This window comes from Fulmarus glacialis, unplaced genomic scaffold (assembly GCF_000690835.1).
Source record: "Fulmarus glacialis isolate BGI_N327 unplaced genomic scaffold, ASM69083v1 scaffold4750, whole genome shotgun sequence".
Classification (NCBI taxonomy): domain Eukaryota; kingdom Metazoa; phylum Chordata; class Aves; order Procellariiformes; family Procellariidae; genus Fulmarus; species Fulmarus glacialis.
The window spans coordinates 89,893-102,500 of record NW_009185702.1 but is presented as its reverse complement, the minus strand read 5'-3'; the positions used below and the strand labels follow the sequence as shown (position 1 = coordinate 102,500).

Genomic DNA, 12,608 nt, shown 5'->3' with positions numbered 1-12,608 from the left:
CCCTGACCCAGGTGCAGGACCTTGGACTTAGTGCTGGTAATAGCTTCATCATTTAAAAAGGCAGTGTATTTAGTGGTTGGTGTGCCCTCAGCAAAACTTTCTGGGAGGAACAATTCTCTCTGGTAAACACAAAGGCTACATTCTGCCTTTCACAAGGATCCTCTTGGTTTTGGTCATCCTCAACAAATCCCTATCAAATGAATGTTTACCTTCAGAAATCTGAGATGTCATTTTATCACAGTTGAGCTCACCAGTAGGATAAAGAGTTTTTTACTGCTGAGAATACATCTATTAAAAAAAGGCATTCCTTCAAAAGAATAATCCATTATTTCTCAGAAAAAAAAAGTTGCAGACTAGAGATAGAAAACTGCCATGCTCATTTAATAAAATGTGAAGGAACTCACTCTATAAGAGAGTTTCTGTTCTTTGGAGTAGCTAAAATGCAACATATGACTGGATACAACGTCTAATGGACATTGTGCCACTAGCAGAAGTATTCAGTTTGAAGAGACACACTGAGCAGTCCTTTCATATTAATATTGCCTAGTGAATCTCGCCGTGTTTATCTGGGATTCATTCTGAAAGCTACAGGTTTAAAAATTCAAATCCAAGAAGAAATTAAGTGGTCCTGGAACAAAATTACCTCCATCGACTTATGACTCAGGTGTTAAGGCTTTTGCCTCTTACAGAGGACCATATGCAATGATTTTTTTCACATTTCATAACTAGAAGGGCATCCATTCAGGTCTCCTGTGTCTAGTGGGTGTATGTTCTCTCATGTGAGCAGATCTGTCTACCTTTGATACGTGCAAAACGCAAACTATGAGGCTTTTTGCTTATATTTTGGTCATGTAGCCGGAGCACTTCTGCCCACAGCGAGGGGAAGCAATGTGAAGCCATAAGAAGGAGCTGGGGACAAAGAGGCCATAAGTTCAAGGAACTTTGTTGCAGGCTGCATTCAGTTTTCAGAGTGTGGGTTGGGCACTTGTGATTTAAGATGAATCTGTAATATCAAGTCTACCAGCTGTCTGACAAAATGAAAAGTAACAGAGCTATGGTCTCTTGAGCCATATGGGCAATGCCACTATGGTCACTTGTGCTTGTCAGCATGGAGGCAGGTGGATAAAAGCATTTTTTAGAGCCTTGTTTGTTGCTAAAGGAGACTGATATGATATATTCAAATGAATACTAAGTTCTTTTAGCTGTAAAATCTGCAAAATCACAGCTCACATGTGAAGAGGTCTTACTTGAGATTTTGTTAGACAGCAATCCAAGCCCTGAAAGAGTCTGTAATGTGCATGCTCCAAAGTTTGGTTTGGGGTAGGCATCTTTGGGGTGTTGGGGGTGGTGGTTGGGTATTGGTTTTGTTTTGAAATGAGGCTGTAGGAAGTTAAGTAGATCTTGATTTCATGGAACAGATGTGGCTTATGGTTTTTATCCCTCTTTGACCAGATACCCTGTCAAACTGACTTTACAGTATGAGGACTAGTTTATTAATGAGCCATAAATGATACTGTTGGTAAATTGTTGTTCCTTGCAAGCCAATTATTACTTAAATGTGAGGGGACACTATCTTTTTTGAAGAATATAAGAGTATTTGATTCCCCATGTCCTGGAATTAGAATAGAAGAGGAGAGTATAGGAGTGGTGTGTGTTGAGTAATAGGAACTATGCTGAGTTCATCCATAAGGATCAGGGAATTCAAAACAATTGAAGAACTGGCAACACGCCCCGGAAAAGTGAATCCTGTTTGGAAAACCTGCAGAGGCAATCTCTTTTTACCTAAAGAATCTTGTTTTCTTATTGCGGATGATAAAGATGGGCAATCCTGGAATTTTAGTAGTGACCATAAATGTGACACAGATAGCAGTGGTAAAAATAATTCTTCCTGTAGTCCTCTAAGACGCCCCCTCCCTCCCATCCTCTCCTTCTTGTGAAACAGAGTGCTTTTATTCCAGGGCCATTTAAACTACTACAGGCTCTGCTTTAAATACTGTGATATCCTCTAATTGCTTCTGGTGCCAAAATCTGGGTAAACAAACGTTTGCTTGAAAGGAAGGAATAAAAAGGAGCTTATGCAGTAGTTTCCAGACAGGGCAGTCCTTTCTGGAAGTTCAACTTTTGTTTTAGAAAAATTCAGTTTCCTTGTCCTTGAATGCTTGCTTATGGATTGGCAGTGGGTAAAGTTCCCTATTGTTATGGGTGAAACAAAATGAGAATTTTGATGTACCTGTATGCTACATGTGTGTAAGTATGACCATGTAAAACATAGGTTTTTAAAGCTATATGAGTTGCTATTTATGCAAGAGAATCTAAAAATATTTAAGTGATTTTCTTTAAAAAATAATTTCTATCACTCCCACCTTTAGCTACATTTGTGAACTCAATACTTCTGGAATTTTATGATAAACTTGGGTTAAATAGCAGTGTTTATCAAAATCTTACCTGTGAGGTCTTTGAAAGTGGTCTGCAGGTGGTCTGTTGAGCTCTATTAACTAATAGAATTGGTAGAGTTGTTGGTTACATGTTTGCTAATGATCCAGAGGGGTGTGTGGGAAATATTGATATCTGGCATTAGTCTTCCAGCTAAAGAAAAAAACACAGAAATCATTTGCTTCCTACCTGAATGGATGAATGTTGAGTATGCTTTGTGTTCAAAAATTTTTCATACACTTACTACAATTACAGATATTAATTTGAAAGACATGCTGTGCTGGGGAAGAGGACTGTATATATTATAGGCAGATTAATTTTACATATGTTTCCACTCCTTTTTCATCTCTAGGTCAATTGCAAAAGAGCTTGCAGACTGGCTTATCAGCAACAATGTGGTTGAGCACATTTTTGGACCAAATTTACATATTGAGGTTTGTATAAAATTTACTATTATTTTTAGTATAAACATGGAGGAGTAACTTTTTGTTCTAGTAAATCTTTCCTCAATATGTTCTCACTTTGCAGATCATCAAACAGTGCCAAGTGATTCTGAATTTTCTTGCAGCTGAAGGGAGACTTAGTACTCAACATATAGACTGTATTTGGGCTGCAGCACAGGTATATATATAATTTTTATAATTGCAGGACTGATAGAAAAACAAAACAGAAAATGGCAAATTGATTTTGTTTTATATTTGTAAAGCTGAGTTTCTTTCTTTTTCTTGTTTGTCTGAGTGTTTTGCTGACCAAAATTTTAAGTTAGATAAATGCCACAATTACTGTTATTTCATTAAATGCAAGAATTCACCTAGGCTACTTTTATACAAGAAAAAAATGAAGTTGTATAGCAAAGACATAGTGTTTTCACTAAGAATGGGGATGAGGACTGTAGAGTAGATGTAATATTTTTACTATTGTGCTAAATTGCCTTGCTCCTATGTATTGTAGCTTCCATTTCTGTTACTCCTGGTGGGAACAATCAGGTGAAAATTGTGACAGTGAAGTTTACAGCTGTGCTACGGTGCTGGTGTTAAAATCTATAGAAGGCACTGAGATTTTATTTTTTGCTTGGTAAACCTGGAAACTTTGATAGGCTTTTTTCCTTCAGAAAGATGTATTTGTTTGCTACTTTTAATGGATTGCTATGCTTTTTATTTTAGGTTGTGAAATTTTTATTTAGGGGATTTGAATACAGTAGACATTTTAATTTCCTCTTGTGGAAACTGTTTTTCCATGGTTTCATTCTGCCTTTATTATTAAAAAAAACAAAAAAACCCAAACAAAACAAAACAAAAAAAAACCAAGCAAAAAAAAAACCCAAACCAAGCAAAAAAAACCCTCAAGGTTTCAGTGTCAATTTTTCAAAAAAATACACTCAAAATGAAGGTCAGAGAAATAAAATTGATCTTTTTGAACAGGTATAGGGAACATGCTTTTGTACAAGTTAGAATTTTATGGGGTTTTTTTAATGTGTTCAATACTTCTCTCTAATTTGTTTCAATCAGATAGTACTGTATACACATTCTGGAACCTATGTAGTTCATTGTCATTATAACATGCAGCTGGTGTGTTAATAAATGCTCATTATAACAGCATTCATTCTAATAGGCTCCAGCAATTTTCTGTACCAGAGCAATTAATAATTACTTATTTCACTTACATTTTTAAAGCGATATTTTACCTTCCTTGATGTTTTCACGCATGCAGTAATTCACACTAGTGTTAGACCTCTGGATTTTTTGTACTTTCGTACTATTTTAAGAACTTAATATAATCACCCAAATGTGATAATTCTTTTACCATTCACATGTTCATTTTGACCTACTGATATTTTCAAAATATATATGTTTAATATCAGAATTAAGTATGTCCTGATTACTTCCTGTAAAAGGTTTAAACCTCTAATGTTTTTAAAAGGCTGACACCTTTAGACTAAAAAAATAGAAGGCCTTCAAGAATATATTTTTCACTTTTTAAACTAACTTTTTGATGAAAAATTATCATCTTTGAGTTGAAGCAGATAATCTCAAGATGTTTAAATGCATCCTGTATAGAACCCACATAATTTCATTCCAGTTTGAATCCTGCGAAAGATGGCCTGTACCCCATAAACTGCTGGCACAGATATTTTATATGCCAGGAAGGCAAAATAAAATAAATTAAGAATGAAAAAAACCCCTTTTGAGATGCATATGTGGTAACCAACATTAAGAATGTTTTTTCTAGAAGCTTCCTGTAACCATTATTTTATTTTTTGAATATCAACATCCTTACAAACATAATGAAACCCTTTGAGTGACTATGAAAAGGAGCATTTAACCTAAGAGGAAACATCTAGGAGCACTGTCACTTTAATGTGTAAATAGAGTAGTTAGCTAAACACATTGTCATATTTTTTGACATCCATTATTGGAAAGACAAAAGAATTATAAATAATCCTCACACAGTTCACACAGTCTGTTCTCTCAGTCTCATATTAGCCTGTAATGTCTTTATTTGTATTTACCACTGCTAATAACATAATCATTGCAAATATTATTTCCCTCAGGATTTAGCATATATGCTAATATTTTGGAAGTTACATTTAAGTTAAAATGCAAAATAAACTTCCAGTTCTTCTTTTCACCAAATCTCCTAAAACTGGAACTAAGGAAGATATTGTTACATTTTATTTCACTAAGCTTTATGTGCTTTACAATATAAAGATTAAGTTTAGTCAAAATTGCAAATCTGATGTAGTTTGGAATTATTGGACAAGTGCTTCCCGAGAATTTGTGCAAAGATGTTGTTTAATTGCTGCAATTTTATCAATCTTTGAATTTTTTTTTTAAGTTTATTTTGCTGTTCCTCTTATCTTCTCTGTTTGTACTTTCTAGCTAAAGCATTGCAGTCGTTACATACACGATTTGTTTCCTTCTTTGATCAAAAACTTGGACCCTGTCCCACTTAGACATCTTCTTAACCTAGTCTCAACTCTTCATCCAAGTGCTCACACTGAACAGGTAAAGACAAGGTGAACAAAATCACTGTGACGAGAAAAGAAATTATGTTAGTATATTAAACAAGCGTTATGGATTTGTCTTTGTCTTTTTAAAGGCATGCATGTAGAAGTAATACTCCTTAATGCATAAGAGAGGAAACTATATGAGTAAAGTTGTCACATTTCTTCATGTAGGCCTCTTCTGGCTTTTGAATTATAATCTTTTTCAGAGATTTTTGAAGACTGCATAACCACTGATAGAAGATTTTAACTTCACGTCTGAAGTTAAAAAGTGTTTCACACAACATGATTTTGTGCATTCATTTATTTTGATGAGTTTATTTTGGTGAACTGTAGTATTGGCATATAGAAAGATTAATAGTGGATCTTTGCATACAAAACCTACTGCTTCTTAATGGCACTGTTATCTCGTTTTGTTTATAGACCTTGTATTTGGCATCGATGCTTATAAAAGCACTGTGGAATAATGCCCTAGCAGCTAAGGCTCAGCTGTCAAAACAAAGCTCTTTTGCATCTTTACTGAGTACCAATCTGCCTATGGGAAACAAAAAAGGTATGTGGTTTTCCAATAGATCTGGTAGTTAAATTTTTAATTTTCATAGTCTCCTTGTTGACTTTGGACAAAAAGCGTGTATAGAACTTTCTACTTGAAGTATTTTTAAAAAGTGTCATGCTAGCATATTTTTCAAGCAGAAGTTGGGGATAAAAACTAAAGCATTAAAACTTTGTGAGCGCGTTTGGAAAGCTTTCTATTTCAGATCAATTCTGTTTGTATATTTAAAATGGTATGTATTTTTGGTTTTTTGGTTTGTTTTTTTTTTTAAAGTCAGAGGATGGTCCATAACTCATCCGTTAACTCTTCTTGTTCAGCTGAACATCTGTAACTTACATAGCTACATAAAATCTTACAAAAGCTTATCTAATTTTTATCTAGTTTTTGATATTACATGCTATTTCTGGTTTTTTTTCGACTTGACTGTGTATTTTCCCACAGTCATTACTAAAGGTGCTGCCAAGCCATTTTACTGTAGTTTCGCTTTCTTTTCTTACTGCTGATTTTTATGAATCATGGACAACTATATGCTGACAAAAAGATTTTTAGTCACTTATTTTTCCATCCTGCTTTTTTCCTTCAGAAGAAGAGGAGCTCAGAAGAGCAGCCCCTTCACCTTGTAAGTATAGTTTTAGAAGTACACCACAATCGGATATGTTTGATACTACAGTGTTTTTCTACAGCTATCGAATTTGAATAGAGGAAAAACTAGTAAAAGTTTGAAATTATGTTTTTATGAGAAGAAAATGAAAATTATATTTCATGTAGAATCTAGGAAATTCATATAGCTGTGCTATATACTGGCAAGAAGAGACATCAGAATACAAATTTTGTACTAAAATGCTCAGTGTTTTAAAAAGAATTTTTAGTGTTTAGATATACAGGTTGTTTGAGTTATGTCCCTTGTTCAACTGTTTGCAGGAAGAATGCTGTGAGTTCAACATTTGAGGCAGTTTTTTGTAATGCTGTTACATTCCAATTAATATATATCACAAAGTAACTGGGAAATGTGGTTTTGAACTAGGGTCACCAGCAGCAAGCCCTCAAAGTAGTGACAACAGTGACACCCATCAGAGTGGAGGCAGTGATATTGAAATGGAGGAACAACTTATTAACAGAACAAAACATGTACAGCAGCGACTTTCAGATACAGAGGTAAGAGTGTAAATCTTAGTCTGTGAATTTTGTTACTGAGTTGCCTATTATTAGCTATGGAAATAATTTTTTTCTGTAATCGTTTCAAAACCTGAACAGGTACATAGCATGTATGCTTACCTGCAGCAGGATAGTGGATAGCTAGAATCTTTACTTATATTCTGTGCAGTTTACATAGAATATATTGTACCTTGCCTATGAACAAGTGCACTACAAAGAAAACACCTCCTTGCATTTAAATTGTATTTCAGTAAGACTAATCTCTTAGTAAGGGATTGCATGACATATTGTTTGTGTGTCACACTGTCGCTCTGTGTATGTGCAAAGCCTGCACATATACCCTGTTACAAATAAGGTAATGCAAAAATTAAATTACTAAATCTGAATCTTGCTCAGAGCATTTTGTCATTGGCAACCAAATTGAGAAAGAATGAATGAAAACTTACAGATTTGACACATTTCCTTATAAATGAAGAATGGTGTTTGAATGATGATGATGTTCGTTATGTATTTTCAGTGGAGTTTTATTTTCCCACCAATTTAAAAAAAAAAAACAATAATTTCAGGAATCCATGCAAGGGAGCTCTGATGAGACAGCCAACAGTGGTGAGGATGGCAGTAGTGGTCCTGGTAGTAGCAGTGGCCACAGTGATGGATCCAGTAATGAGGCCAACTCCAGTCACGCAAGCCAGTCTGCTGGAAGCCCTGGCAGCGAGGTGCAGTCTGAAGACATTGCAGATATTGAAGCTCTCAAAGAGGAGGAGGATGAAGAGGAAGAAGATAGGAGTCATAATCCCCAGAAAAGCAGTAGGAGCACAGATCTACGAAGCAGGAAACTGGAATCGCAAACAGGCATTTGTCTGGGTGATTCACAAGGGACGTCGGAGAGGAGTGGTGCAAATAATGGGGCAGGAAAGGACCATGTTTTTAACACTGACTCTGTGACACCGGTGGATAATCGAATTAGAATGCTAGATCCTTGTTCTCATGCTGAGGATGCAGAACATGATATGACAGGGGAAATGAGCACTGCTCACATTTCACAAGGGTCTCAAGATTCTTGTATAACTCACACAGGGGACTTCCTTGGGGAAACTATTGGAAATGAATTATTTAACTGTCGACAATTCATTGGGCCACAGCATCACCACCACCACCACCACCACCACCATCATCATGACGGGTAGGTGGCTTGACATTTCTTCTGATTCCTTCTATAACAGAATTAAAAGTGGTCGCAAAATACTTAGTTTGGGCAGAAATTTGTATGGACATTTTGCTATAGTTCAGGATCATTTTGTCTAAGAGAGATGATAGTTATTGCAGATAGTTACACAATAATCTGTTTTGTTAACATCTGATTAAAGTTTTTTGTAAAGTTTTCGTATTGAATAAATTAGACAACATTTAACAAAATGCTAAAATTGCTTTGGAAAATGCTGTATTTAGTTAACATTAAAGAAAACACAATCATCATGATAGTGAGACTTCAATTTATCTGTAATTGTTTTTCAAACTCATATGAAGGTCTGCTGTTCAGACAGATGTTTCATCCTGACTTTAGCTTTAGGGAGATGTCTACTCACTTGTAGTCTGCTGTAAACAACTTTCTCTTTGATCTTGACCATTCTAATATTCTTCTTTTATAGGCATATGGTTGATGATATGCTAAGTGCAGATGATGTCAGTTGCAGTAGTTCCCAAGTCAGTGCAAAATCAGAGAAAAATATGGCTGATTTTGATGGGGAAGAGTCTGGCTGTGAAGAAGAGCTTGTACAGATTAATTCACATGCTGAGCTGACATCTCATCTTCAGCAGCACCTTCCTAACCTTGCCTCTATCTATCATGAACATCTTAGTCAAGGTAAGAGTGATAAAAAGAAAACAGAAAAACACTGTACTTCTGACTCGGTTTTATATAATTTCGAGTTAGTATCCAATAATTAAAATAATGAAATTATTTTAACCATACATGTGTATTTGCCCAAAGAAACCATGGTGACTACTGAGATTTTACTGTTTCTCCAAGAGATTAATTTCTGTATCACATTAGGTGTAGCTGTGTTTACCTTTTTTACATTTTTCCTCCCCCATTTCTACTGGAGTTTTTAATGCAAAACAAATAAAGGCACTAAAGAGCCTAGCAAATGTTTTTTCTAATCAGTTATTAAAGTAAAAGGAAAGGTGGTACTGAAACGTGAGATTTTTTTTTTTTTTTTTCTCTCTGAAACCTTATGCGATTTTTCTTCTGGTGGGTGGATCTTATTGTGATTCCGTACATTTGTCATCTTAAATGAATTAACCATAACGGGCTGTACAGAGGATAATTTTGGAAAAATGAGTTAAAATATAACTTGATATCTTGATATTAGGGAGCTTGCCTTAAAGGGCATTTTATGCTATTTCATCTTACACTGCCAAATCTTCTAGTTTACTTCAGGGTGCAATTTAAGATGCTACTAAAACACTTCTCAAGAATTATGTCATCTTTCTATATGCTGTTGTGGCAGCTTTATTTTCTGTTTATCCTCCTTTTAAATATAATGGAGGGTATGGTTAGTTAAGGTTTGACATTTTTCTTCACTGGTCTGGCAGAACCAAGTTTGCCATCTTCCAGCAGAGAGTAAAACCAGTACTATTTATATCTTTTCCTGAAACACAGTTGAGTAAGAGGTCCCTTTTTTCTTTAGGCTTAACATCTCTTGTTATGTGGAACTGAATTGTAATTTCAGCCTGACATTGAAAATTTGGAAGGATTTTTTTTCTACACCACAGAGTTGAATAAACTACTAAAACTTTGTAGTTAAAACATGCTGTAAATCAGCATATTTTTTCAATATTTTCCATAGATATTACACATCCTACTGAAGATCCAAATTATTGTTTGAGCATGAGGCCTTCAGTGCAGATTATTTTTGACACTCCTAGTTTTGCACGTGCAAATAATTACAGTGTTCTGCACGCAATCTAAATTTTCTACTTGACTTTGCTGTTACATGAAAATAGTATCAAATAGTATATAAATGAATGGTGCCAGCTGTGGCCACATAGAAGAAGCAAATGTCTATCAGTGTTTATGAAAACATGATGAGTTTCTAAAATCATGCACTTTGATACGCTATCGTATATAAAAAATGGTGTTTGTTTCTCCTGTTTTTTAGTTAGATATAGGAGATCATGCAGTATGAGGGTAATTTCTTGAAATGTGTTTCCTTCTTGCTTTCCAGCCATGGTGGTTATAAAGATGCCACCCTTCGGACCACAGCACTACAGAAAGACTTAGAAATATTTTAATTACGCTATGAATTAAATCTAATTTAATTGAAAAGCAATTGCACCTGCATCTGCAGTTCTTAAGTACTGTTTTTGTTGCGCCTTGCCATTAGCCAAAAACAGTGTAAATATTGGCTTAACTGTCCTGTTGACTTCTTGTATGGTCGTAACGTTTTGTCTTCTTTTAAGAACCAGTATGTGGAAAAAGGCTGCAATTACAATGTTACTGTATGCACTTTAAAATAGCCAAGTTTACAGATAAAGCATGTTGTTGTTCATGCACTTAGGGAATAATGTTCAGATTAGGTAGTTCCTTCTATTTATTCAATAACGGTCTTTATATTTTGTTCAGGACCAGCAGTTCATAAACATCAATATAATAGCAATGCGGTGACGGACATTAATTTGGATAATGTTTGTAAGAAAGGAAATACCCTTTTGTGGGATCTGGTCCAGGATGAAGATGCAGTAAGTTGAATACCAGAAAATAATATTTTTTAAAAGAAAATAAATACATACTATTCAGTGACCTTTTTTTCTACTTGCTGTAGATTCATCTCTCTGAAGGGTTAATAAATGAAGCAGAGAAGCTGCTCTGTTCTTTAGTATGCTGGTTCACTGACAGACAGATTCGAATGAGATTTATTGAAGGCTGCTTAGAAAATTTAGCAAACAACAGGTAACTTAAATCATAAATTATCTGTTTTTACATTTATCCATTTTTGCAACATACAGGAAATCCAAGTTGACTATAACAGTTACTTAACTTTACAGGAAGACAAGTTAAACCAGACAAAAGCAAAAGTATAAAAATAGTTTTCAAGGTGTGATGGATGTATCTGAAGTTTCGTTTTTCTATTCTATCAGTGTGCTGAATTTCTCATTTTGTTGCATTTGTCTGTTCTCCCTTCTGCCAGAGGTTACTGCCTTCCTCCCAGTTGGTAAAATCGGGTCCACATCTTAGCCAGTTGAATGCAAGGTCAAGTGCCTTAGCATAAGCATTTTGAATTGAATATTTAGATTTTACACGCAAGTGGCTGAGGAACAGACAAGTTCTTTTCCACCAAGTCTATGTGGGGTTTAATTTCTGTGAAGAAGCAGCTGGAGGTAGAACTAATACCTTGACCTCAGATAACTTGTTTTAATACCAGCCCAAGCTGTGAAATTGTGCAGTTTGAAGACTGGCAAAAGTGGAATTTATTTTGTTGATACAACCAGTCAATGGCTGGACATTACCTGTCCAGCGTGTTATGTTGTTACCTTTTTGCTAAGAACTGTATTTGTGAGATGAGTTACAAGTATACTGAGATATTAATTAATAAAAGAAATGTGAAGGTACTTATCACTGATACAAAAGTTCCATTACATGCGGTTTATGCATTCTTGAGTTTTCCTAGATAATTGTCTTACAATACACACCTACTTGTGTCTATAATGAATTTGAGGCAGATTTATTTCTGCTATGTCATCTGTTTGTAGAAAAACCATCCTCATTTTGCTGAAACTTCAAAAGATAAGCATTATGAAACTCAAAAATAAGAATTTCTCTTTTGAAATTTAAATAACTTTTAATACGAAAAATGTATACTGTTTTATTTTTATACTTACCCAACAGCTGTGTGTCCAAGGTATTACATGTAAAGAATTTGAAGTATGTGTAGTTCAGATTCAGAAAACTAATTGGCTGACGTGATTGTAAACTTCACATGGATATTTCCAGTGGTTTCAGTTAGCCTATTTGCTCACTGAACCTCAGCTTCTCAAAGTAATTTTAAAATTGACTATTTTAATTTTGTAACAATCACATATTGTTGTCATTTCTCTCTTTCTCCTTTAGATCAGTAGTAGTTTCACTTCGTCTTCTTCCAAAGCTGTTTGGTACGTTTCAGCAATTTGGGAGCAGTTATGATACACATTGGATAACAATGTAAGTAGCTCCCTGTCCCCAACAGACTAAACCAACAGAAGTGATGACATTTAGGGGACTGCTGCAAGGCTTGCGCCTTTAGTGTGGTCCAAATTAATAATGGCCTAAGGTTATCGTCTGTTTGTTATCTGGCCTAGTTGTATGAGCTTGTCTAATCACTCAGGCCTAGATTTCTTCATAATACGCACTACTGTCGTAACTGAGGTGAAGACTAATTTTTTTTTTTTAATCTCCACCCTTTAAATCCCAAAGGACTTGCAGAC

The 12,608-nt window shown here is 35.0% G+C and overlaps 1 protein-coding gene across 1 annotated transcript in view; it reads left to right on the top strand.

Annotated features, from left to right (window-relative positions):
- Positions 1 to 2,785: 2,785 nt before the first annotated feature.
- USP34 (ubiquitin specific peptidase 34) overlaps positions 2,786 to 12,608 on the top strand; it is a gene marked incomplete at its 5' end in the record, with an annotated part of 85,204 nt that continues 75,381 nt past the window's right edge. Inside the window, 11 exon segments of the mRNA XM_009574576.1 lie at positions 2,786 to 2,867; positions 2,962 to 3,054; positions 5,313 to 5,438; positions 5,861 to 5,990; positions 6,574 to 6,609; positions 7,015 to 7,145; positions 7,712 to 8,328; positions 8,795 to 9,009; positions 10,771 to 10,886; positions 10,970 to 11,097; positions 12,256 to 12,345. Of these exon segments, the coding sequence (XP_009572871.1) occupies positions 2,786 to 2,867; positions 2,962 to 3,054; positions 5,313 to 5,438; positions 5,861 to 5,990; positions 6,574 to 6,609; positions 7,015 to 7,145; positions 7,712 to 8,328; positions 8,795 to 9,009; positions 10,771 to 10,886; positions 10,970 to 11,097; positions 12,256 to 12,345 (1,764 nt within the window).